We start from the raw sequence: 24,275 nt of genomic DNA, 5'->3' as shown, positions 1-24,275 counted from the left end.
CCGCAATAGACGCCATTTGTTTTTAAGTTATACAATGATTTTATCGATCCGGCCCACACAATGTGGCCCCTGAGCTAATTAATAAGAGTTTGACACCCCTGATTTAAGCTATCAGTACTGGTCACATGGTGTTCCTGTTGTCTTGCGTTACTGCTTCGAAGCTTCTTTGTGTCTGCACAAGTGGGACACTAATTACATCTTACAATCGTGGATGGTTTACTGCTAGGCTGCATTATTGCTTTTTTTTTTCCCTCTTTCCGTTTTTGCACAATCAGCCTTTTTAAAGTCAGCACATTGCCATGAGAGTCCAAGTCCTATCTTTGCTTTTGTTTTAGTTGCTGGCAATGACGCGTGTTCTGAAGTCCGCTGAGAGTTATCACGTCCATTTACTTGTACGGTTATATGAAGCAAGTGTGCCCTGAATGTTTTAAAAGTCAGGTGTGGGGAACCGACAGCTATGCCAGGTTGCCATGTAATTTTGGCCGCTATATGTTCATAATTTATACTTGATAAACATTATGGTAATTCAATGTTGTTATAAGTTTGTCTTAAATTAAATTTGAAAATTGCTGCTGGTTCTCCACCCCTGTTCTAAGATATTGTGCCTTGGATTAAAAAAAAGAAAAAGAAAATAACTTTTGACGTCACTAGCTTGTCTTCTGTCAAGTGCCTAAAGGTGGCGCTCTTTATTATCCCACATGAAGATCACATTGAGTCAGTGAACTGCACCACCAAACACCATTTAATTTTCAGAAAAACATAAATCTTCCCTTACATGATCACTTGGGCTGTATTTTTAGTTGACAGTTTCCACTCGCTCGTGTAGTAGTTTGTGATGTACAGCAAGAAAGAGGGATTCGCTCTTATAGGATACAATTATGTTAAGAAAATCAATACAAGAAATGTCAAGTAAACATAAAAATGGGATTTTTGTGCTACTCCCTCAGCGGTTAACTAAACAACACTACAGTGAAAGTGTTTTCGAAACAAACCAAAAACGAAACAAAGAAGTGCAGCATTTCATGTCAGCATTCCAACATTGTGCTTTTGTGGACCAAGACTTGTCTGTAGCAGGAAAACAATACATTCAGTTCACCTTCAAGATGACAAGAACATCAGTCACATCATATCAGCTGGAAACATTTACCTGGAAACACTTATTTAAATCCAGTTTGTCATACAATACAACAATATTAGATTTAGAGACTATTAAACATCTTTACAGTGATCACACCATGATAATGAGCGATGGAATCAAAGTTCACGAACATTTGATGTAAACATTTGCGTTCATTGGATTAATTAATTACAACTAACATTTGATCGCTACATAGAGAATATCAATCAACATTGTGTTGTTGTTTTTTGCCATTCCTGATTTTCAGGATCTTCATGTGCTTGATGACCAGCACAGTTCAGGTAGGCGAAATGATGCTTAGCCTACTTGTTGTAATATTCAATATTCTACTTTCAGTCTGAAACTTTATATAACACTGCTAGCGTTTCATACAATAATGAGGACATGTGAGAACAGTGTGGGAATATCCAAAATCATAATAAGTGCGTATGGGGGTCCTCGGTTTCTGACAGTTGTGTTCGTATGGCGGCGACATAATTTGTATTTTGTACACACATATAATTAACCCACGCTAGTGCAGTCAGAAATGCTGTAAATATATGTAGAAAATCACTTTGAGGTCGTGAATATAAAACAATTGAAAAACAGAAAATACGGCTTTAACTACCGGTAAGTATGCCTTCTTTTGGCCACGTGATGATAAATTATTTTATGGTCATCGTTAAGCCTCGGACCCCCAGTATTTGGTAAGCTTGCCAAATACTCCGCTCTATAAAGGACTCAAAATTACAACCAAAGAGTAACATAAACTTACTCTACTGTTATAAAACTAAATAGTCAAAATTCACCATAATCTAAGTACTTTTTGCGTTGATTATTCCTCTCGGGATGCTGCCTAAAATGTGACACGTTAACTTGTACAAGGTATGACATATTTTAAATGAACATTTGTTACCGCACTTCCTCAATGAATCCCACTTGTGAAATTGAAGACTCCTTTTCCCCTTTCAGTTGTTTTTTCAATTGTCGTAATCACTAGGGAAGGACAAAATACAGACTAGGGATGTCTCAATCACTTTTTTTTTTTCTTTTTTTTCATCTGAATTATTTTAAGTGTCTGCCAATACTGTTGTGATTCGATGCTTGCAATTCATTATAAAAAAATAAATAATCCAAAGTGCCTCAAATTTATAATGGCCCATTCCACTGGCTCGGTGTCATTTGCTTATACTACCTCTGAAAACATGCTTAAGTTTTTGTTTTTAACTTTCAATGAGCCATTTTTAGCTTTTTTTTCATTTCTAAATTGATATTCCTCATTTGAGTAACAGGAATGAGTTTTTAGCACAATATTAGCAAACACATTAAATATAGCCACTAGCATTTATGTTAACCACTGATAATAATCCTAATACTTTAAATTTAAAATCAGCCATTTTTAGCTTTTCATGTGTTTTTTTTTATTTTTTTTCTAAATTGATATTCCTCATTTGAGTAGCAGGAATGAGTTTTTAGCACAATATTAGCAAATAGGCCTACATGGAATGTAGCCACTAGCATTTATGCTAACCACATGTTGGCAAGAAGCCGCAATAAACGGAAATATATATAGGAAATATATGCTGAACAGAATAAAAGTGTTACTAAATGTCATGAGGAGTGGCTGCTGGCGCTAGTTTGTCAAGCAGAATAAATATAATGGCAAAAACAGACCGTGAGGATATTGAAATAGCACCATGTCGGTCCATAACTGATCGCCGCCATTTTAAAAAGCATGGCTCCCTGTAGATAAAGCCTTTTTCAATGGTCACTCATTTGGCAAAAATAAAGCGATTGGGGGATAGCAATGTAATAAAACAGCTGGTTGAGGTCTTTCGGAGGTAATATAGATTTGGCACAACTTCAGAGATTTTTGAATAATTAAGTGAAAAACTATTTCAAAAAAAATATACTGCACAAACAAAAAATGTCAATTGACGAAAATACAATTCACACTATAAAGACGAAAAGACTGTAGGTGTGAAGCAGACGCAAACTCAACTTTGGCACACTTAAATGTTGGGGGGGGGGGGGGGGTTGTGGTTGTCGGCGACCTGGTCATGGTGGCGTTTGGACTCTGTGTGGGCGGGCTCTCATAGCCCCTTATTGAAGTAGACTCGCTCCAGGCCCGGGTGGCTGGCCCGGATCTTTTCTTGCAGCTCGGGCTCCAGGCGACTCACCGACATGGAGCTAGAGGATGCACGTGTACATTGTTACTAAAATTACAGTCTTTCCTAATTTTATACTGATTGAAGCCTTTCGCTCACCTCTTCTGGGGGAACAACGCGCAGCACAGTGGAGTCGCAAACACCAGGCTAAAAATGTGAAAAGAATGAAGTTGTGATGAGCGAAAAGGAAATATATTTAAAATGATTAGTTTGAGCTGCTGTCATCCAAAGAATGACTAGTTTAGTGTCACAGAAGAAGATTAGGGCCAGTGAAGAGAGGGGGGGGGGGAAAGTTTGGCCGGATTCTTACTATATTCTCAGAATTCGACTTTTTTAAGTCAGAATTCTGACGTTATTCTCAGAATTCTTACTAATAAAGTCAGAATTCTGACTTCAAAGTGAGAATTCTGAGAGTAAAGTGAGAATCCTGTCAAACTTTTTTTTCCCTCTTCACTGGCCCTAAACCTCTTCCATAGTTTTCCCTATTGTTGATCCGGGATTTTTTAGCTTGGATGACCTGGGAACAAATTATGTTTGTAAATTAATACGAATGCAACAGTGTTTTATGGAAGAAACGCTGGCTATGATGGTTGACTATCAGAGAACGCTCACCAGAATCCCACCAGGCTGACTTGAATGGGTGCACTCATCCATGGGAACCTCTGAAAAACGCATGCATGACAAAAAACAAATGAAGGGCACAAACTCAGTCTCAAGGCAAGTGAATTGCATTTTCTTTTTCATCTGACTCTCGCTAGTTAGCCGATGTGAACATCTTACCCTCAGAAAGGCCTTCTTCTCCAAATGGTTCATTAAAAAGGGCGGGATGGCTGAAAAGAAGGAAAATTATGTCATCTTTGGGTGTGACTGGTGATAGAAAGTAGATCGTCGTACCCATTCCCGGAGAGGCCATGAGGATCCTTGAGACCACAACCTGAGAGATGGCCTGCTGTGCTGCTTTGGTCGACTCTCCTATCCTGTTGTCGTTCTCGTCTGTTATGGGAATGCCGTGTTTCAGTTCTCTGAGGACAAGAAGCAGATACAAAACACTTCAAAATTTAAAAGTGTTGATTCTTAACATTGTTATTGTTCATAAAGAAGAAAAAAAAGATAAGGGACGTAACAGTACTGTAAATGCTGGTATCTCATTACAAAATTCTGACAGTAACACTGTGGGATGTGACGATATCAAACTGACACCTCTAGTGTTGGTGTCTTGAAGTGAAACGTTACCCTCTGCTTTCAACTTTGGTTAAATTCAAAGCGCTATGCGCGCCTTGACCTCTGAGGGGCAGTGTGGAGCATACATGGAAATACAGTCTTATGTTAGTAGGGAGAAGAAAGTCGCAATTTAACTTTAATATGACTCGTTTTTCAACAGAGTAAGAATAATTTATGCCTGTGAGTATTATATTAACTGTATGTTGGTTACCACAGTTTGTGAATATTCCTTATTTTATCATGGTAAGTCTGGAGTTCTAATGGTAATGCTTGCTAGCTCATCAATTGAGTTTTACAATGTGTGTTAGCAGTAAGCTAGCGATTACGAAAACCGTGTGTGTTGTTTTTAAATTAACTACATAATATATGCAATTCTGTTTGTTTAGTTTTACAGTAAACTTAAACAGGAGTGTCAATAATAAACATTTAAGTACGCTCAGAGAGGTTAGAATAACATGTCACAGGCTTGCTAGTACAATCGCTGAGTTATTTGCACTTGAAATTACATTTTGGTTGTAAAATATGATTAGAACATTTAGCAGTACCATTTGTATTTTGTGTCAAGTATGGAAGTTTGCCTATTCTTCACATTACTGGCATACTGTGAAAATATCATACTGTGAAATGTTTTGTTGTTGCTTCCTTAATAATGATTATGACAATTTGACCTTGGAACCAATTATTTCTATTGTTATATTTATTATATGTTATTTTATTGCTATAGTTCCTATAGGTCAGAAGATGAGCCGCATTAGATATAATTAATTGTGTTCAGAGGTTCCACTGTATGGAGGACCAACACTGCTAAAATTCAAAATAAATAAATAATTGACTATATATATACTTTTTTTTTTTTTATAAAAAAAAATGTTATATCCGTTTTTATTTTCACTTCTAGTCATTTATTTATTTATTTAGTCATTTATATATTTATTTAGTCATTTATTTATTTTAAATTTTGGCAGTTTGGGTCTATACTGCCAGGATGAAATGTTATTCAAATGAGGGGGCGGTTCTGAAATAAAGAAATAAATAACAAAGTGAAAATAAAACCCAATATAAAAAATAGAAATCAGAAATTTTATACAAATGTATTTATGTATATGTATATGTATATATATATATATGTATATATATATGTATATGTGTATATATATATGTATATGTGTATATATATATGTATATGTGTATATATATATATATATATATATATATATGTGTATATATATATATATTATATTTCCATTTATGTTACTTTTTAAAAATTAAATTTTCAAATTATATATTTTTTATATCCATTTTTATTTTCCCTTTTAGTCACTTATTGGCAGTTTTGGTCCTCCATACCACGGTACTGTAGTTCTCCTGTTTAAGTTGTGTAGGCCTAATCTCAGGAAACAAGCTTGCGAGTTTCTAGTGTTTGTCTTTTCTTCCTGTAAATAACAAGCACTTACGATATTTCATACCGTCACCTTTTGCTTTAAACACTTCTCTGATTGAAACATTGTCTCATTTGTTTGCTGTGTGTGTGTGCACATTTACAATATACAAAAAAATGGGTAACTAGTCAAGAGTTGATGTGTCTTTAGGTCAACTCCTCACATCTTACCTTTGCCTCATCAGCGGGATGTTGATGCAATTCGCTGCGGCGACCGCAGCAAACGGAACAAAGCGTCCGATCAGAGGTGAGACGTGCTGTAGCGGGAGAGGAGACGCTTCAAAAAAAACATAGCAGCAAACAAGTTCCGTCTCTGCAATGATGTAAGCATTCAAGCTTCCCGAGCATAAATCAGCACGAATAACACTGAGCTGGCAGGGAGACACGCCGATTCCAAAGCACGACCCCGTGAATAATTAGGCTCCTCTCATACAAAGAGGCTATTTGTGCGCAGCTAACATCATGTCAGCACTACCCGAGAGCTTGAGGTCAGCCCGTTAAAATGAGAAGTAGAATGAAGTTAGATGATGATACCTTTGTTAGTGCGTTAAGTCCTAGCGCGGTGGCGACTGCCCCCGTGGTGGCCGATACATACGCTGTGCCAAGCTGACTGCAAACGAGAGAAGCACGTTAGCGGCGAACGAGAGGGTTCATGAGATTCGGGCGTGATGTTGACTTACTTGACTGTGATGGGAGCGTCGCCGCTCCTGTTGGTGTAGTTTACGATTGCGTTGAAAGACTGATTGATCCACTGCCAGAACAACACAGCTGGAGTGGTCCTGGACGATGTGGAAAACAGATAATGAACACTTAACAGCTCCTCATACATTAGTATCTATCGATCACGCTAGCTAGCTATCAATCAAGTTAGCGCTCAAGCTAGCTCTTGATCTATCTCTCTATCCATCTATCTATCTATAGAGCTATCTATCTATCGAGCTAGTTCTTGATCTATCTAGCTACCTAGTAGCTATCAATCGAGCTAGCTATCAATCGAGCTAGCTCTTGATCTATCTATCTAGGTATTGAGCTAGCAATTCAAACTGGAACATTTGTTTTGATTTAAAAGTTGTGACTGCATCGAATCGAATCGTTCCACTTAAAAAATATATCAAGATATCGAATCAAGTATCTATTCGTCTTTTATTGGGATATATCTTTGAAGGAAGCGTTACAGTACTGTCAAGTTTATTCATATTGTAAAATAACAAGAAACTCATTGCATCACACTACGCTGAGCTGAGCCATATTGAATCAAATCGTAACCCCATTGAATCAAACTGAATCGAATTGTTCCACTTTAAAATGGTCCGTCCCTCAATCGTCTTGCACCCCATGTTTCGAGAGACATTTCCCAAAAAGTTATTTTTTTATTTTTATGATTCAACAGTACATTTTAAAGTGGACCAATTCGATGCACTCACATCTTTTAAATCCCCCCTATTATATATGAAATATTTATTCTAGTACCTCAATGTTAATACAGACGGGAACATAATGTGACGTCAAAGTGCCCTCAGGCACGCATTGCGAACATGACATGACCAAACCCAAAAAAGCTGGTGAGCTGTTGACATTCGCAATGCGAGCCCGAGGGCACTTTGACATCAATTTTAGTAGACAGCAGAGGGTGGTATAGGGAAAAAAAACGATTAATCTGCTTAATTCTTATTCCGCAAATGCAATATTCATCAAAATATGGTGTTTAGATATATAACAAATTATTGCAAGGAAATATTTAGACTTTAGTTCCCTTATAAATTGTCAAAAAGTGGCTACAGCGCACTAACAAGTTCTTACTTGTAAAATGTCATCATGCATCCAGTGATGGTCATGTTCATCGGAACCTGCGCTGACATGCGGCCAATCAGGATCATCTTCTCTCCGGTATCCGGGTGGAAAGCAGAGTCAAAGACATATTTGGCTCGCCACAGTTCGTCTTCCGTCAGCCCTGGCGAGACGATTCCTTTTCTGGGAGATGGTAAACATTTGGATAAGGATTCTGGATTTGGGTGTTCGCCGGTGGTTTAGGCAGCTGCGGTTGTCTCACCTGTAGTCGGTGATGATTTTGTGCGCGCGTTCTAGCTGTTCGTTGGTGAGGAGGACGTTGCGCGGGTCCGTGACGGTGAAGAAATGCTTGGCGCGGCCCACAAATGTGCTCTGGTCCCAACGGGGCTCGTTGATGTTTATGGATGTGGGGAGCTCTGTAGCCATTTTTATCTGGTGAAAGGAAATAATTTTTGTTAGTTAACAAAAAAGAAATAAAAGAAGGCCATCCATTGATTTATTTTCTGGATGGCTTGTCCTTACGTTTTTTGGTGAGCTGGAACCTATCCCAGCTAATGCACTGTCATGTTTCGGTTATGTGGGGTTGGGTTTTTGTTTGTTATGAGTGTTCTTGTTCTTTTTGTCTGTGGTTGGTGTTTTTTGTCTTGTGTTCCTGGTTTCTTCCCTTGTCTCGTTCTGTCTAAACACGTCCACCTGTGTGTGTCTTCCCTTCCTCATTAGTGTTGGTGTATTTAGTCTGTTGTGTTTGTCCAGTCGGTGTGGGTGCATTGCCCAAGTTAATGTGTGGAAGTTTGTGCCTCAAGTCTTTGTCACAGCTGAGTAGCCTTCGTCACCGCCAAGTCATCGCCACAGCCAAGTCGTCTTCACCAAGTGAAGTCACTCCACAGCAAGTCAAGGCAAATCAGGTCCTGTTACGGCACACACGTTCCAGTCATGGCGACCAGTCTACTTGCGTCCCGTGCCAGTCATGGTGACCAGTCTACTCGCGTCCCGTGCCAATCATGGCGACCAGTCTATTTGCGACCCGTTCCAGTCATGGCGACCAGTCTATTTGCATCCCGTGCCAGTCATGGCGACCAGTCTACTCGCTTCCCGTGCCCTTCTTGGCGACCAGTTTATTCGCGTCCCGTGCCAGTCATGGCGACCAGTCTATTTGCATCCCGTGCCAGGCATGGCGACCAGTCTACTCGCTTCCCGTGCCCTTCTTGGCCACCAGTCTATTCGCGTCCCGTGCCAGTCATGGCGACCAGTCTATTTGCATCCTGTGCCAGGCATGGCGACCAATCTACTCGCTTCCCGTGCCCTTCTTGGCGACCAGTCTATTCACGCCCCGTGCCAGTCATGGCGACCAGTCTACTCGCGCACTGTGCCAGTCGTGGCGACCAGTCTACTCACGTTCTGTGCCAGTCGTGGCGACCAGTCTACTCGTCTGCTCACCTTTTTCACTGTGGTTAATAAAAGTACCACACATTGTACTTGATTCCTGTTTCTCTGCATTTGGGTCCACCATCCCTCATCCCCTCATGTTCCCTCATGACAAATACTTTGTTTTAATTTAGTTCTTATTAGTTTCAGTATTAGTTTTAGTTTTCTGCGATTGAATGTCTGGATTCTTAAGACAAACATACGTCTCTAGAAATGAATGTCATTTTTGGTCATTATTTTTTTCCATTTGTTGGGGGGGGGGCGATACAGCTGTTGAAATAAATATAATTTGAACGTGCTGTGTACATTGTTACTATGGCTACGCTTGCTATTCCATACATCCACTCATAGCTGCAAGCTGCTTTGAAGTGTTTGAATGCACAGGACAGTAATTATTAAGATGTTGATGCATACGTTATAGTTTGTGTCAGGGTATGAGCAGACACACACGCACAGCCAGTTAAAACTGGCCGGCACTGCCGTGAACATGTCGTGCTCGGATCTGGTTTTTAACCATTTTCACTCCAAACTTAAAGTCTCCGCAAGGATTTGCTGCAGGATGATGAAACTCCTCCTGGAATTGCACCAAACATGGCTGCTGGTCGCATTGACTGACACATGAAACACTAATGTGCAGCTGCATGTGCGGCCTCTTTAAATTGAACTCTCACGGGTTGGAACCTCACGCGCGCACACGCACACACACGCGCGCACGCAAAGGCCACTTTGCTTGATGCTGTACTTAATATGAGGCTCAGCGTGGGTTGCCCTCGCGCCGCGTTAATCAATACTTTTAATTGCTAATGAAGGTGATGTGGGTGAACTTTGGACCGCGTGATCTGCAAGCTCTCGGTCGCTTGTGCCCTCACTCTCAGCCAATCACAGCGGGCCTGCGTGGCTACACATTAACCACCAATTGTTTGCGTGCGATCAATATCACATCACATTGCACCTTCAGTTTTTTGTTTTTTTTAAATAAATATTTTCATGTATTTTGTAAGGATGGGGTAAGGGGGGTTCTTCACCCCCACCTCTGAGAAGTGCTAAACGCGCTCTGGGTGACAACCGGACCCAAACCAGTCTGATCTGGACCGGGTCTTGAGACAAAACAATGGCGAGAAAATGTAGGAAAAATATATAATCCATTACAAGCGAAGATGATTTCGGCGGTGCGGGCATCTGTGCGTCCAGGATTCAACTAGTATGTAGGCGCCACATCAACACAACCTCAACACGCGCACGCACGCACGCGCGCACACGCTTGCTGTATCCCTGCCACCTAACACCAGCACATTTCATTTAGACTTTGAATAACGGATTACTTACCGCGCTGAGGGCTCCGGTGCTCTGTGAGGTATCCCTGAAAGTCTGCAGCCAGCTAATTTAGCGAGCAGTCACGCACACACACACGGCCACATCGCACACCCCCCACACCGGAAGCAGCAAGACGACAAATTAAAAGTGAGGAGAAATACTCGACCCGATGTGGATAAGCGTGGCGGAATCATATCTGAATTCTGTTGCGCAAGGAACTGAAGTCACTTATGAACACGCGTGGCTGAGAATTTCGCTTTAACGTTTGCGGTGACATGAACATGTTTTAATTTTAAATAGAACTCCCGGTAGTGCTCCGTCACACATGCGCGCTTGATGTATTGGTTAGCTTGACATGTAAACCTTTACTCGAATTTTTTTTATTGAAATTGACAATTAAGTCTCTTAAATTTACAAAATGTCAATTGATAATATAGATGCAGAATATATATATATATATTTTTAAACATCTTGGCGCTACCAGAATGTAATTTGTATTTTATTTTAAAATGTGATTCATGTAAATTGGATTGACTGGTATTTGTATTATTTTTCTATGTTCAATAAATATATATATATATTTTTTTTTAAAGACGTGAAGGGGAAAAAAAGGTTATTTTGACATGAACAAGTTATACCAACAAAGCCTTATAGTCTTATGTATTGTCTTGTATCGTATCCCTTACTATAGTCATTATTCTTTTAATTCATGAATTCAAATCGTTTTTGAAAATTTTAATACATGAAAAATAAATTTACGAAAGCAATAAAATCTCACTTACAAATGGTTTGAACAATTTTAGTTCACTTTTGATTTTTTTTTTTCTTCTTCTTACACACGCAGAAATTGGTAAAAGTTCAAGCTTAGCTTTTTTTGGAATGACATCTGAGTTTTCGCTATACAGTATGTGTGACTCATCTGCCCTTGCATAGGAAGAACACGTCATGGCATTCCAGGAAATTATAACGCTTACCATGTGTACAAGATTACTTGATTATTCATATTCACCCTATGAGTACTATCTGCATGGTATCTGGCATTTTGTGATATGCAACGATGTATCAAACGGACTTCAGTCTTTTTTGTTGTTGTAATTCTTTGGCATCCCTGCTCGATGAAGTATTTCTAGGCATCTGTGCTCCTTTAGTGCCTGCAAAATATGAAGTCATCTTCACCACTTGCACTATTGTAGAGTGTGCAAAGTCTGCTGCCGTTGCTGTGTGACAGAAAGTAAAACACATCGCAAAGAACAGAATCATTTCAGCTCTCTGATAATCATTTATCACTGCCCCAAGTGCTGTCAAGCAAATGTCGGACTTAACATTTGTTTTGCATATCAACTCTTTTTGATGTGCAGAGGGTGATGGTTCTTTATAAATACGGTGGATCACGTTTGTGGTTTAGTGGTCACCATCTGCAGATCTTTAGAGGAAGTAGTCTGGAAAACGCCACGACGATTGGTTCTCGTCTTTGCGGGGGGCCGGGTCAAACTGTTGGCTGGCAAACAAAGAGATATCTTTTGTCAGTGCAAATCCCAATTACGGAATCTGAAAGGGCTTCAGTCGCTATTAAATATTCCATCAAACTAAATGAGTGCTGGGAAATGACTTACAAGGAGCATTTCAGTGTGTCTTCAAGTTCCATGATCGCTGCCTTGTTTCCACAACGATAACAATAGTTTGGTGCACTGAAGATCGTTACAACATTTCTGTCATGGTACCAGTTAAAGCCCTGAATCGGGAAGTTTGAGTGTTATGTTATCATTTTTGATAACAAAAAATGACAAAACAATATATGGACACATGGACAAAATTGTTGGTACGCCTCCGATAATGTAAGAAAAGCCCTACAGTGGTCAGGGATATAACTTGAATGTGACAAAATAATAAATGTATTGAAAATTAACTCATTCACTGCCATTGATGGCTATAGACGTCAAAAATTCATTTGAACTATTTCTATTAGTTTAACACTTTTTCCACTTTTGTTAATAAGGGTATGAAAACCTTTTAAAAAATTACATTTAGAACAGATATAAAATGATTGATTAATTGTGAGTTAATTATTGAAGTCATGTGATTAATTACAATTAAAAAATAATAATCGCCTGACGCAATTTAAAAAAGAAAAGATTATTAAAAATTAGGGGCGTCAGGCGATTAAAATTTTTAATGGAATTAATCGCATGACTTCACTAGTTAACTCACAATTAATCACACATTTTATATCTGTTCTAAATGTTCAATAAAAAAATCTACGTTTTCACACTCTTGTTAACAAAAGTGGGAAAAAAAATTTAAACTAATAGAAATAGTTCAAATGAATTTTTGACGTCTATAGCCGTCAATGGCAGTGAATGAGTTAAGAAGTGAAAATCACACATGGTTTTAAACAGAATCATTCAAAAAGTAAAATGTTTATGAAATGCCTGGTGAAAAATTATGCTAAAGATTGATAATAACTTGACATGTTTCAACTAAGGCGTGTCCTACATGGTGAATACCGACCACCATGCCATTCTAGTTATCTCTGCAAATTCAGACTTTTTGATACAGCCCTTGTGAATGGATCCTATCAGATTTCACCTAATTAATTTACCTCCATCTCCAGCTGGTGTGCTCGTGAAACCAAAGTGAGGCCATTTGCATGGTTAAAAGTCTCTGAGATGTCCTGGCCAAAAGTGTAACCTGCACCACGGAGAGAAATGTCCCATCCGTGGTGCTCATCTGGGTCGGACCACAACAAGTCACACATTGGACCCTAAATGTGGAGGAAAACAAGTGTTGTTTATGCTAGCTCAGATTCCATTGGCAAACATTCAGGTCTAACGGATGCCCCGCTCAATATCGAAAGTTGAACACGGAGCATTTACTTTGACATTGTCAAGGGTCCCGTAATGTCATTTGTACCTCATGAGGAACCTCCTGCATGCGATCCAATGCTCTGATGTTTTCCAGTGTGACTATTGAAGGAGACAATCCGCCATGTAGGCACAAAATCTTGAAAGACATTTTATTTTATTTTATTTTTTTTAGAAATGTTCATTTACTCCCAACACATTGGTGTGATTCGCCTGGATCTTGTCAAGATTCTCACCTGGTTATCCACCAACGCAGTCAGAGGTAAATAATCGAATAGATCAGTGAAGTACTTCCAAACATTGACATTTCCGTATTTCATCAGACACTCATCGTAGAAGCCGTACACGTGTGTGAGCTGTCTCGTCTCGTGGTTCCCTCTCAGAATGGTGATCCTTTCACGAAACCTGACCTGTGCGCCAAATGTCAACAACTCAACCAATCTGGCAGAGATATAATTATTTGGTGGATTTTTTATATTTATATATATATATATATATATGTACCTTCAGACAAACAAGCAGTGTCACTGTCTCCACAGAATAATATCCTCTATCCACATAGTCCCCCATGAAGAGATAGTTGGTGTCAGGGGGATTTCCGCCAATCTTAAAAAGCTCCATGAGATCATAAAACTGACCATGAACATCTCCACAGACCGTCACGGGACATCTCACCTCCTGAACGTTGGACTCCTTTTGGAGGATCTCTTTGGCCTTGCCATAGGGGAGGGGCAAAGAAAGTAACATTAAAAATCATTCACTGTAAGCCTTTCCAGTTCAAATGGATGCTTGACTTCCATAGCTGTCAATGGCAGTCGATGGTGTTAGCATCATGCTAACAGCATACATTTGGGCTTTGGACAAGCCTCTAAACCAATGCAAGCCTTGTTTACAGTGTTTTGAGAATTAGGCAGTTCGTGCATGAATGAAGTACGAGCTTTTACACACCCCGGACGCACTTGACAATTGGTGACAGAAAGTGGGTGAATCTTTAGACCAGCAAAAATCAGGTCTAAGATGTGGCACAGGTGGCGTAGCGCAATTTTGGTGAATTTGATCGAAGTGCAGGGAGAAAGATTCTAAGGTCTGTGGAGATGTGTAGTGAATGTCACTCATGTTCCATCAGCATGTATCGAACTCTGGTTAGCAACAAAAAAAGTTAAAGAAAAAAAATGGAAAGCTCTCTACTTGATGTCATGGGATGTAAAGGTCATATTTGAGGGCTGCATATATGTGGCAGCATACAGCTTCAACCACTGGTGCGACATGCCTGTTTTCATTGCATCATCAGCAAGTTTTGATTGTTCATTCAAAAAAAAAAAAGGGGGGGGGAAGCACTATCAAACCGGTAACGTTTCGTTTTTGGCAATACTCCATCATGAACAAATCATGCTAGCAAGGTAGTAGTCTTGATGTGTTGCTACGCACACGTGGGGCGTTTCTTTAAGCAGAGATACAACGGGGGGGCGAAGGAGTAAATCTGATCAATTCAGAGCACAAAAAAAAAAATCATGAATATTTTTAATTTAAAAAAAAGACATTTAATATGTAAACATAGTTAGAAGGACCTGGCCTCAATTTAAGTTCTGCCCATTGAGGCTTCTATTCATTTGGGTTAAGATAAATTACAAAACACGTTGAACTAATATTTGAACTAGCTCAAATATTTACATTATTAAGAGTCAATATGATAGTGGATGGAAAATGGTGTAAAAGAATGTGAATATTGCGTTTGTTGTTTTCCCACAGCCAGTCCTACCCTTTCACAAAGTTCTTGGACTTGATTTTCCTTGAGTTGCCTGCACTCAATGAGCTGTTCAATCCATATATCCAACTCTTTGCTCACTGACTTATCATCCATGTCCGAGTAGCTGCCTCCTTTCAAATCCCAAAGGAAAATCATCAGGACCACATTAGCAGGCCAAGCTACGTCCTGACAGCCTGAATGAGAGTTTATTTGAGTAATGATTAGCCTGCGTCATCACTTAAAGGGACATGATCGCTTTTGTGTGTATTTTTACATCATAGAAATGACGTGCTCTTTATTTCAGGTAATATGTTAGCTGCTCGACTGCCCTCTACTGGAAAATGTGGAACTGTCATGAGTTGATGTCGATAATAGATGATTGAGCTTGCCACAATAATCAGTGTTCAAATAATCCTGCATTAATAGATATTTCTATTTCAAATTATCAATAAAAAAAACGAAAAAGTGACTTAAAAAATATTATCAGCACACGCGCAGAAAAGAAAAAACGGAAATTGGAAATGGAATATTCCCGTTTTTATTTTCATACTCCAATTTTAGACACAGTCCGAAAACAGAACATTGAGAAACGAGCCATTTAGTTAACTTACTACTTAGCACTTGCTAAATTATTTAAATTGTTATTTATTTATTTGTCCTATTTAAAAAGATTTGTAAACGGGGGTTGCCCTGAATGAAACCGTTTTTGGAGACTGATTTTGTCAATCACTACATACTCTATGTAGTGATTGACAATCTGATTGATAATCTATTGGAAAATGAAACAATTAATCACATCACGTTCAGTATTTAAAAAAAAAAAATCAAAATTGACTTAAAGCCATTATCCAAACTTTTACATATGTAAATTATTATTATCATTATTATTTCACTATGTCCCATGTATTATTATTATTATTTTTTGCCTCATTGGCTCAAATATGATCGAGATGCTTCTGTTGTTGAGAAGCGGAGGAGGAATCGTGTACTTTAGTTTCGAATGCAGAAAGGAGACACTGGACTGAGACACAGCCAGTTAGTACTGAACCGAATGGACACTTTTCGTGCGGCGGTTAACGCATTGGTCGGACGTAACTTAATATAAATGGGGCCGACTTTTGTGATTAAGGGCTGTATAAATACATTGGACAGCCCAATGTATATGTCCAATTTGGACTTGACATATTACCAAATACAGCCCTCGTAGGTATCAGACCCTGCATTGAGACGTATCCCAGTGTACTTGTTGGCGTCTTTCCTGATTGGCTATTCACTGCATAATAAAGCGTGCTCTCATTGGTCCATTTAGTGTTCACGAGATTCGAATCCTCAGTCGCCAATTGCTTGTAGGCGTCTGTTTTTAAAGCTCCCGAAGAACTTTTTATTGTTACCAAACAAGTCGTTTTTTCGAAGTTCAAGTTCGGTAATGCTCAAAACTACTATAAAAACAATGCCGAGTTCAGTAACGCTACTTTGCTAGAACGCAATGCTAACTAGAAAAGCGACCTAGATAGCCTGTTTTTGTTTCTAGCTAACATGCCTTGTAGCTTATGAAAATCAAATGGAACTGAGATATTAAATAACTCTGAATGTTTTGTGCAGTTTTATAGAGGAAACTATGAACGATGATACTCGCAAGTTATTTGAACGAGTTGCCAAAAAGATGGGCTGGACCGGGGACGGTGGACTAGACGTCGCAGAAAAGAAGGTTTACATTTTGTGTGCAAGTTTTTTGCGTCATTGGTATTTACTAATATATCTAAATGTGTCCTTCCTTTTGTAGCTGATTGACGCGATTGGGAAGCAACGCCATGGTGCCACAAGCGGGGACTATTTTGCTGACCGATCAACGTCGCCTGTCAATTATCTTTCAGAAGATGAAGACAAAGAGAACCAGCACTACAGGGCCAACGCGAGGGACTCCAGTGATGACGAATTTGACCAAAGTGAGTGAGATGGAACCTTAGAACTGAGTCTGAGGTATTTTGTTGCAGCAGTTCCACGAATATTCTTTTCATTCCTTAGTTCTTGTGAATTGGAGCACTCCAAGAACGAAACCTACCTCAAAGAAACCATGCAATGCTGTGAAGATAGACAGGTAAGATACTGTGTTTTCATTTGATTGTGCTAATCAGTTGTATTGCACGACTTCACCGTGAAAATAACTTCTGCCATGTTCTTTGTTTACAATTTAAGTGTTCTTGCAGTGAGCTCGGATGATGATGATGATGATGATGATGATAGTAGCGTTTTTGAAAACTGTGAGTTGCCTTTTTTTTTTTTTATTCATTTGTGCAGTTGTTCTCAAACCTTTTACACCAAGTACCACCTAAAAATACTTGCTGACATAATACTAATCTTTCTGTGTGTATTAAGTCCTGCAACGTGTGAAAACTCCTGCTACCAAGCCCAGGAAAGTATCCGAAAGTGATGACAGGTGACCGTTTAAGTTGTCATTCAAACTTGCATTACTGTATTGCTGTTGCTGAAAGTGTGTTCTGAATTTTTTAAATCTTTTTCTATCCCAAAGCCTTACCAATTTTATTGTGGATGATGACTTGTCAGATGATGACTTCGTTCAGACAAAATCATCCTCCAAAGGTATTACAGATATAGCCAGCACCCATTGTAAAACAACACGATTATGATGGCTTCTTCTTCATTTTCTTCCAGGGCGTAAGAAGAGCAATACTCCAGCCACTCAAAATACATTCAGGACACCACTGCCGCTTTCTCAGTGTGCCTCCCCTGTGTTCATCAGTGATAGTGAGGAGGAGCATGATAATATTGTCATCAAGAGCACTTGGAGGACTCGCTTCAGAAACCCAAATTCTTTCTCAAAACATGAGACCAACCCAGTGCTTTGTGATCAAAATGACAGTCCGCCATCGCCGATCTTGCCTCCAGTCTCCCCCTTCACCGTTCCTCGGCCATCCCGCAGTACTGCAACATCTCTGCTTTCTCCCAAGTGTACGCTTTCAGCTCCTTCCAAGCTCCACGACTCATCTGGTTCAGAAGATGAGTTCCTGTCCTTACTGGACAGGCTTAGAAAGAAGAACATATTCACTGACTCTACTTCTAAGAGCAATACAGGTGCAGCAAAAAAAAAAAAAAATATATATATATATATATTGTATTATTTTTTTTTTTTAGTTTCCTTACTTTCAGCGGTGTTTCTATGGAGAAAATTATTGCAAACAACTACTGACTAATCATATGATGATAAATCCTGAGAGGCTAGACATTTTTGGTTTAAAGTCTGTCTATTGTTTGTTATTGAATGCAGAATTCAATATGGGCCCTCCTGTGTCACTTCCACCCGTGAAGGGGCTGACTAAACCCAGATTCAACTCATCAGGCGGGACAAGTCTGGATGCAAGGACTCCTGGTAAAAACACCACCCTGAAGCCAACGGTGAGCCAGACAGAGCCCAGACACGGTTTCACCAGCAGGTGCATATTCAAAATTATTATTATTATTTTTTCATCCACTGAAATACTTCAACATCCGCCTACCGCGGTCACTTTCTTTACATGTTTGTCTTCCTCCAGACTAGCTTTGTGCAAAACCCCAGGTTGTTTCTTGGAGTCTCTATCAAACCTTAGCTCCAGCTATTGCCGCAGTTTTAAGCAAAAAAAGGAAGAGCTTACAAGCAAACTGTATCAGATGTACAACAGCAGTGTGTTTGATAGGAAGGTACGGAGTTGGTTCAGCCCTTTTTATTATGAACACACGCGTGTATGATGGCTAACTTGTTGAATCATTTCTTTACTTGGCTGACGTTTCCAGCTACCCATCAATATGTCCGTGACTTGGAACAAAAAGATGCGCAAAACCGCAGGCTACTGCATCACTGGACAGGAGCAAAATGGAGGGAACCGTTACGCTCGCATCGAACTGTCCGAGAAAGTCTGCGACGCTGCAGGTAATTTTTCATAAAGGTGGTTCTGCAGTTCAGTTACAAAACTTGCGGTATGGAATGTGTAGATCAGAGCACTTAAGGTCATTCACACTTTCTCGCAGACTTTTAAAAAAATATATATTTTTTTTTTTACATGTCCAGTCTTACCATGAATCCCAAAGAACAGCTGAGGCTCTGTGGAAAAGCTGGAATGTGTACTTTTCCACAAATTTGTAAAAATGATCTAAATCCGTGAAAAAGATAACACATAGTGGATGTGTAGTTGACCAGTTGGGACGTGCGTTCGACTCCGGTTACACTTACACATTAAAAGATTGCAATTTTAAAATTCAAAATATATACTGTATACAATCAACAAAAGGGCTTTAAAATATTGCGTAATGATTGTATGCATGTTTGGAGGTCTATCAATGGTAAAGGAGCTGAGCATACCATGCTGAAGATCAGCAATCCCGCCACAGACCAGTTTGACAGGCTGGCATTGAGACAAATAATTAAGTGTAAAAACTTGCCATTGCAATGCATGTAGTTGTAATTGACTCATTCACTGCCATTGACGGCTATAGATGTCAAAAATAAATTTTAACTTTCTATTAGTTAAAACAATTTTCTCACTTTTGTTAATAAGAATGTGAAAACCTACAAAAAAATGTTATTGTACATTTAGAACAGATATAAAATTTGTGATTAATCGTGAGTTAACTAGTGAAGTCATGCGATTAATTACAATTAAAATTTTAATGGCCTGAAGCACCAAATGTTTTAGAATCTTTTTCTTTTCTTTTTTTATCTCGTCAGGTGAATATAATTTTTCATTGAAATTAATCACATGACTTCAATAATTAACTCACGATTAATCACAAATTTTATATCTTTTCTAAATGTACAATAAAAAAAATTGTAGGTTTTCACATTCTTGTTAACAAAAGTGGGAACATTTGTTTTAACTAATAGAAATAGTTCAAATGAATTTTTGACGTCTATAGCCGTCAATGGCAGTGAATGAGTCAATTACAACTACATGCATTGTAATGGCAAGTTTTTACACTTAATTCAGTTTTAAGTCACGTCAGGCGATAACTTTTTTTAAATTGTACAATAATTAACTCACGATTAATCACAAATTTTATATCCGTTCGAAATGTACAATATATTTTTTTTCCAGTTTTCGTTCTCTTATTAACAAAAGTGGCAAACTAATAGAAATATCTTCTATAGCCGTCAATGGCAGTGAATGAGTTAATGAAAGACGTCTTTATTTATTTTAATGAAAGACGTCTTTATTTTCTTTCTTCAAACTCCAAAGGCTTATAATGCTAACTGGAAAAATTTTGAAGCAAAATCACTACTTGCAATTGTTGGTATGTATTCAATATTTTGGCTCAAACCGTCTAGATCGCCTCCGAGACACTTTGATCCACGAGATGTGCCACGCTGCGACCTGGCTGATAAACGGCGTGCGGGACGGCCACGGACGCTTGTGGAAGATGTACGCTCGCAAGGCCGCCTTGGTGCACCCCGAGCTGCCGATGGTGACCCGCTGCCATAGCTACGACATCAAGTTTAAATTCCAGTACAAGTGCACCAAGTGTCAGAATACGTAAGTGGCACGATGAAACGGGACTTTTATGTGACGCCCGCTTCACTGGCGATAAGCGCGTTGTTCTCCTCAGGATTGGGCGTCATTCCAAGTCCCTGGACACCCAGAAGTTCGTGTGTGCACTCTGCACAGGCAAACTCGTCCTGCTCACAACATCCAAGCCTCGTCCGCCGACGCCTTTCGCCCAATTTGTGAAGGAGAATTACGGGAACGCACGCCAAGAGCTGGCGGAGCAAAGCCATCGAGAAGTCATGCGGAAACTCAGCGCAGACTTTGCCTCTAAGAATAAATTGAGTGATTGACAATTCATAGTTGAGACCTCTGAGGTAAGTGGAAACGCAGCAACGGGGCGACAATAAAAGCCGTTAAATGTCTGCAATAACCTCATAAGGGAGCAGCTGTCGGTAATGCATTTCACAGTGTGAATGTTCACGTTTGAATCTCGTTGTGGATGTTTTATACGTTGATGATAGCTGAGTAACTAGTTGTTTTTATGTAGGTAATTTACTTATACATTCAATTATAAAATTGTCACATTTTACCCTCCAAATAAAGTTTGAATTGTTTATATTTCAAAATCAAATGTCAAAGTTGATTTCATTGGAACTGTAAAGGTTACAGGTCATATTCATGACACCCATCCACGTTATAAAGCGCTTGTTTTCAGTAGGGGTGTGAATTGCTTAGTACCTTTCGATTCGTGTCACGATTTGATTCGATATCGATTAATCCCGATACGAATCTGAAAAATCTATTGCTATTTATTTTTACTCAAATTTAAAAAATGCTAATCAGTAAACTTGTACACTGTAAGGTTTGTTTGAAAATGTATTTATTTATCTGAGAATTCTGGCTTATAACTGAGCCCACTGCATTTAACAAACAGGTTGCAGTCTGTTTCACGTTTGAACAGCACTGAAATAAAAATATTAAGGCTTAATGTTCCACTAATATAACATTCTTCCATGCTTAATGTGTGAATCCTAACCCTAAGTAAAAGTTTTATTGAATATTCCCATAAAAAAAATTATGTTTAAAAAGCGATTCAACCGCAAATCGATTCGAGAATTGCGCGCTGTAATATCGCGTTATATTGCCGATTTTTATTTTATTTTATACAACACCCCTAGTTTTCAGTGTTGCAGGTGAGCTGAAGCCTATCCTTCATGCTCACATTGATACCTAATGGGGAAAATGTAGTTTTCTCATTTAACCCAACATGAATACTGAACAAAAACCCACACATGCATTGGGCAAGCATACAAAAATCCTGAGAAGGCCGGAGCCAAGAATTGAACCTCAGAACTGTGAGGCTGATGTGCCAACCGCTCTCTCACCACTTATTCATAATAATAATAATAATAAAACAATAATGCTCAAAGATATTTATTTTATCCGTACCATAAATAGCAGTATACTTAGATTTTTTTTTTTTTTTTAAATGCACTATACAATATATAAACATTGAAAAATACAGCACAGCAGGGCATCCACAATGTGCAACTACCAGCGGTCAAGTTCAACATTTGCATGGAATTTGAACATGTTTTATGTCAAAATCAAGTGAAACCTCTCAATATAACACAATGTTATTCTTCTACTCCATCACTCACCTATGGCTGCCTGATCAAGGTGAGATCATCAACTTCATACTGACTGACAACAATGTAAATGGACAGTCGGTATCGTACATGATGGAATGACCTGTGGCTATTGTATTAAAGCAGGCACTTTTTTTTTTTTTTCAACAATGACTATATAATTTTCACAAAAGTATGCAGCATCTTTGACGTTAATGGACCTCTTGATAAGATCTAACACAATTTGCCTCCAATCTTTTGACACAATACCAAGGGACAAGTAAGAGAGGACAAAATCTAAAGGCAGCTTTTCATGTCAAACCAAACACGACCATCAGTACAGGCAGGTTTTCTTCATAATCCTTAGGAACTCTTGCTGGTTGACTTCGCCATCGCCATCTCTGTCCGCCTCCTCAATCATTTCCTTCATAGGAGGAGAATGGGGAAGATGTGTCAGTCGAGCACCAAGACAACCGAAGGGTAACATCTGCAAGCATCAGCCCAATAATTGACAATTTGGGACCCATTTTGCCAATATCAAAAAATGTGTGAGTAGTTAATTGAAATTGACTCAAATTTCCCGCCCCTTTTGCAACCATTTTCTTACCTGTAGCTCTTCATCTGTGAGGTTTTCTCCCAGCTCCTTCGCGACTCTCTTGAGATTCTTGAAGGAGATCCTACCGGTCTCGTCGTCGTCAAAGAGGCGGAAAGCTTTCAGGATCTCCTCTTTGGAATCCTTCTCAGCCTGGAAGAAAATGAAGAGCACTTTTACTAAAGCCTGTCATGTCAATGTGGAACGCTCGCATTAAATGTCTGTGGAGTTAGAATGTAGTGCTGACCTCCTGTACAAACAAATTTGATAATGAGATGTATTTCTATATACTAATGTCGAATCAAATTAGGCAGCTAAACCATACACGTTCTATTCTTGGAGCATCCATATTAACCATAACTAATATTTCAGCTACAAGTTTACACTATTTAAATCTCCTGTTTTAAGATTTAACTTACAACGAATTTTTTAAAAAATTGCATCTATTTTTGTTTAATGTAAATTCTAACTAGGTATAGTATAGTTACCATCTTCTGTGTCATGACACTGAGGAAATCACTAAAGGAGATCTTCCCTGTGCTGTCCTTGTCCACTTCACCAATCATCTTCTTGATCTCCTCTTTCTTGGGTTCGAAACCAAGAGCCCTCATGGCAACCTTGCACAGAGAACAGAACAAAAACGTGTTTCATAAATAAATACCACCAGATTTGTTACACAAATAGTGTCTGGGTGTCTTTATTAAACTGCGTGAGTGCATTTTTCTTTTTTGTGATCACTATTTGAAGAAATACAGTAAAAATTTATATTAAACGCATTAAAAATACATTTGAAGTAAGCCATAATGAACAGTGGTTTCCCTTTTGTTGTTTAAATCGAGTAAAATTCCGTGATGAGTTTCTCCCCGCCTGCCCTGACAGCTGTTCGAACCCTCTTTACCTTGAGTTCCTTGACATCAATGTATCCAGCACCATCTGTGTCAAAGAGCTCAAAGGCCTCCCTGATCTCCTGCTTTTGTTCCTCTGTCAGCTCAGGTTTGGGGCTCGTCTTCTTGCGAGGGGGAGGCACCGGCCCCTGCAAAGATGGCCTCTTGGCGCACGCCTGGTGGACACGCAAACAAGACAGCATGTATACAGTCAAATGATGCGGTGCACCATAACCGTGAATCATTTTTTATTTTATTTTTTACTCACCATCAATTATGTCAGGCTAAGCAAATCCGCTATTATCCAATTAATGTTGATTCACAGGTTTAGGAGAATCCTATTGCTGGTAAAGGGATATAATTGCAAACAGCCACACACCGGGGGGGAAACGATCTATGGGCAGTGACAGAGAAGTAAATAAACAGCGCGATGTTAGCGTTCCAGAGTCATTTGGGTAGCAGCTGGTTGTCGCGGGGACGTTTGCTTTGGTTTCGTGATCTGCCCGGATAAAGCGTACCAATCTCAAATGGCATAAGGGACTTGTATCGGGCTCATTTGGCATTAAAATCGAACACTCCAGTCGGGGAAAAGCTGATTGGTTGTTGATAGTCACGGGA

General features: G+C 39.2%; 4 protein-coding genes across 5 annotated transcripts; 1 reads left to right on the top strand and 3 right to left on the bottom strand.

Annotated features, from left to right (window-relative positions):
- Positions 1-715: 715 nt before the first annotated feature.
- On the bottom strand, positions 716-10,592 carry sfxn1 (sideroflexin 1). The gene is made up of 11 exons (XM_086085055.1): positions 10,484-10,592; positions 7,995-8,164; positions 7,745-7,915; positions 6,625-6,723; positions 6,479-6,554; positions 6,116-6,201; positions 4,180-4,307; positions 4,066-4,115; positions 3,898-3,947; positions 3,385-3,432; positions 716-3,307 (listed from the first exon to the last, which is right to left on the bottom strand). Exons 2-11 carry the CDS (start codon positions 8,156-8,158, stop codon positions 3,211-3,213), a joined length of 969 nt encoding a protein of 322 aa, XP_085941181.1. The 5' UTR covers positions 8,159-8,164; positions 10,484-10,592; the 3' UTR covers positions 716-3,210.
- A 638-nt stretch (positions 10,593-11,230) lies between these two features.
- On the bottom strand, positions 11,231-15,300 carry LOC147168705 (serine/threonine-protein phosphatase 2A catalytic subunit beta isoform-like). Of its 2 annotated transcripts, XM_086084368.1 has the most exons (8): positions 15,092-15,300; positions 13,837-14,046; positions 13,569-13,742; positions 13,382-13,471; positions 13,071-13,232; positions 12,085-12,203; positions 11,884-11,969; positions 11,231-11,622 (listed from the first exon to the last, which is right to left on the bottom strand). In XM_086084368.1, the coding sequence occupies exons 1-7, from the start codon at positions 15,233-15,235 to the stop codon at positions 11,897-11,899; spliced, it is 972 nt and encodes a 323-aa protein (XP_085940494.1). In that variant the 5' UTR covers positions 15,236-15,300; the 3' UTR covers positions 11,231-11,622; positions 11,884-11,896. The 2 variants fall into 2 exon arrangements, with proteins under 2 accessions (XP_085940494.1, XP_085940493.1); XM_086084367.1 differs by lacking the exon at positions 11,231-11,622 and having other exon boundaries at positions 11,728-11,969.
- Positions 15,301-16,464: 1,164 nt separating this feature from the next.
- Positions 16,465-21,237, top strand: gcna (germ cell nuclear acidic peptidase). Its single transcript, XM_086085085.1, has 13 exons — positions 16,465-16,502; positions 16,682-16,787; positions 16,863-17,025; positions 17,105-17,177; positions 17,276-17,340; positions 17,456-17,516; positions 17,610-17,680; positions 17,753-18,172; positions 18,366-18,531; positions 18,631-18,775; positions 18,869-19,004; positions 20,397-20,601; positions 20,675-21,237. The coding sequence occupies exons 2-13, from the start codon at positions 16,698-16,700 to the stop codon at positions 20,901-20,903; spliced, it is 1,824 nt and encodes a 607-aa protein (XP_085941211.1). The 5' UTR covers positions 16,465-16,502; positions 16,682-16,697; the 3' UTR covers positions 20,904-21,237.
- A 734-nt stretch (positions 21,238-21,971) lies between these two features.
- cetn2 (centrin, EF-hand protein, 2) lies at positions 21,972-24,171 on the bottom strand. The gene is made up of 5 exons (XM_086085079.1): positions 23,926-24,171; positions 23,672-23,833; positions 23,262-23,390; positions 22,789-22,926; positions 21,972-22,605 (listed from the first exon to the last, which is right to left on the bottom strand). Exons 1-5 carry the CDS (start codon positions 23,926-23,928, stop codon positions 22,516-22,518), a joined length of 522 nt encoding a protein of 173 aa, XP_085941205.1. The 5' UTR covers positions 23,929-24,171; the 3' UTR covers positions 21,972-22,515.
- Between the last annotated feature and the right edge of the window lie 104 nt (positions 24,172-24,275).

The sequence above is a fragment of the Leptonotus elevatus genome, chromosome 9 (genome assembly GCF_054856555.1).
Source record: "Leptonotus elevatus isolate MCC_2025b chromosome 9, RoL_Lele_1.0, whole genome shotgun sequence".
NCBI lineage: Eukaryota > Metazoa > Chordata > Actinopteri > Syngnathiformes > Syngnathidae > Leptonotus > Leptonotus elevatus.
The sequence above is the reverse complement of the archived record's forward strand: the minus strand, read 5'-3'. Positions and strand labels throughout refer to the sequence as shown.

Excerpts from the sequence above, each read along its gene's own strand:
- sfxn1 (XM_086085055.1), bottom strand. The coding sequence starts at position 8,158 with ATGGCTACAGAGCTCCCCACATCCATAAACATCAACGAGCCCCGTTGG. Across the intron at positions 6,724-7,744 it reads TGCATGATGACATTTTACAA|GACCACTCCAGCTGTGTTGT; the intron begins GTAAGAACTTGT and ends CACATCGTCCAG. Across the intron at positions 3,948-4,065 it reads AGAAGAAGGCCTTTCTGAGG|AGGTTCCCATGGATGAGTGC; the intron begins GTAAGATGTTCA and ends TGCGTTTTTCAG.
- LOC147168705 (XM_086084368.1), bottom strand. The coding sequence starts at position 15,235 with ATGATTTTCCTTTGGGATTTGAAAGGAGGCAGCTACTCGGACATGGAT. Across the intron at positions 13,743-13,836 it reads CACTGCTTGTTTGTCTGAAG|GTCAGGTTTCGTGAAAGGAT; the intron begins GTACATATATAT and ends TTTGGCGCACAG. Across the intron at positions 13,233-13,381 it reads TGCAGGAGGTTCCTCATGAG|GGTCCAATGTGTGACTTGTT; the intron begins GTACAAATGACA and ends CTCCACATTTAG.
- gcna (XM_086085085.1), top strand. The coding sequence starts at position 16,698 with ATGAACGATGATACTCGCAAGTTATTTGAACGAGTTGCCAAAAAGATG. Across the intron at positions 17,681-17,752 it reads GACAAAATCATCCTCCAAAG|GGCGTAAGAAGAGCAATACT; the intron begins GTATTACAGATA and ends ATTTTCTTCCAG. Across the intron at positions 19,005-20,396 it reads GAAAGTCTGCGACGCTGCAG|ATCGCCTCCGAGACACTTTG; the intron begins GTAATTTTTCAT and ends CAAACCGTCTAG.
- cetn2 (XM_086085079.1), bottom strand. Across the intron at positions 23,391-23,671 it reads TTGATGTCAAGGAACTCAAG|GTTGCCATGAGGGCTCTTGG; the intron begins GTAAAGAGGGTT and ends TCTCTGTGCAAG. Across the intron at positions 22,606-22,788 it reads TCACAGATGAAGAGCTACAG|GAAATGATTGAGGAGGCGGA; the intron begins GTAAGAAAATGG and ends CCTCCTATGAAG.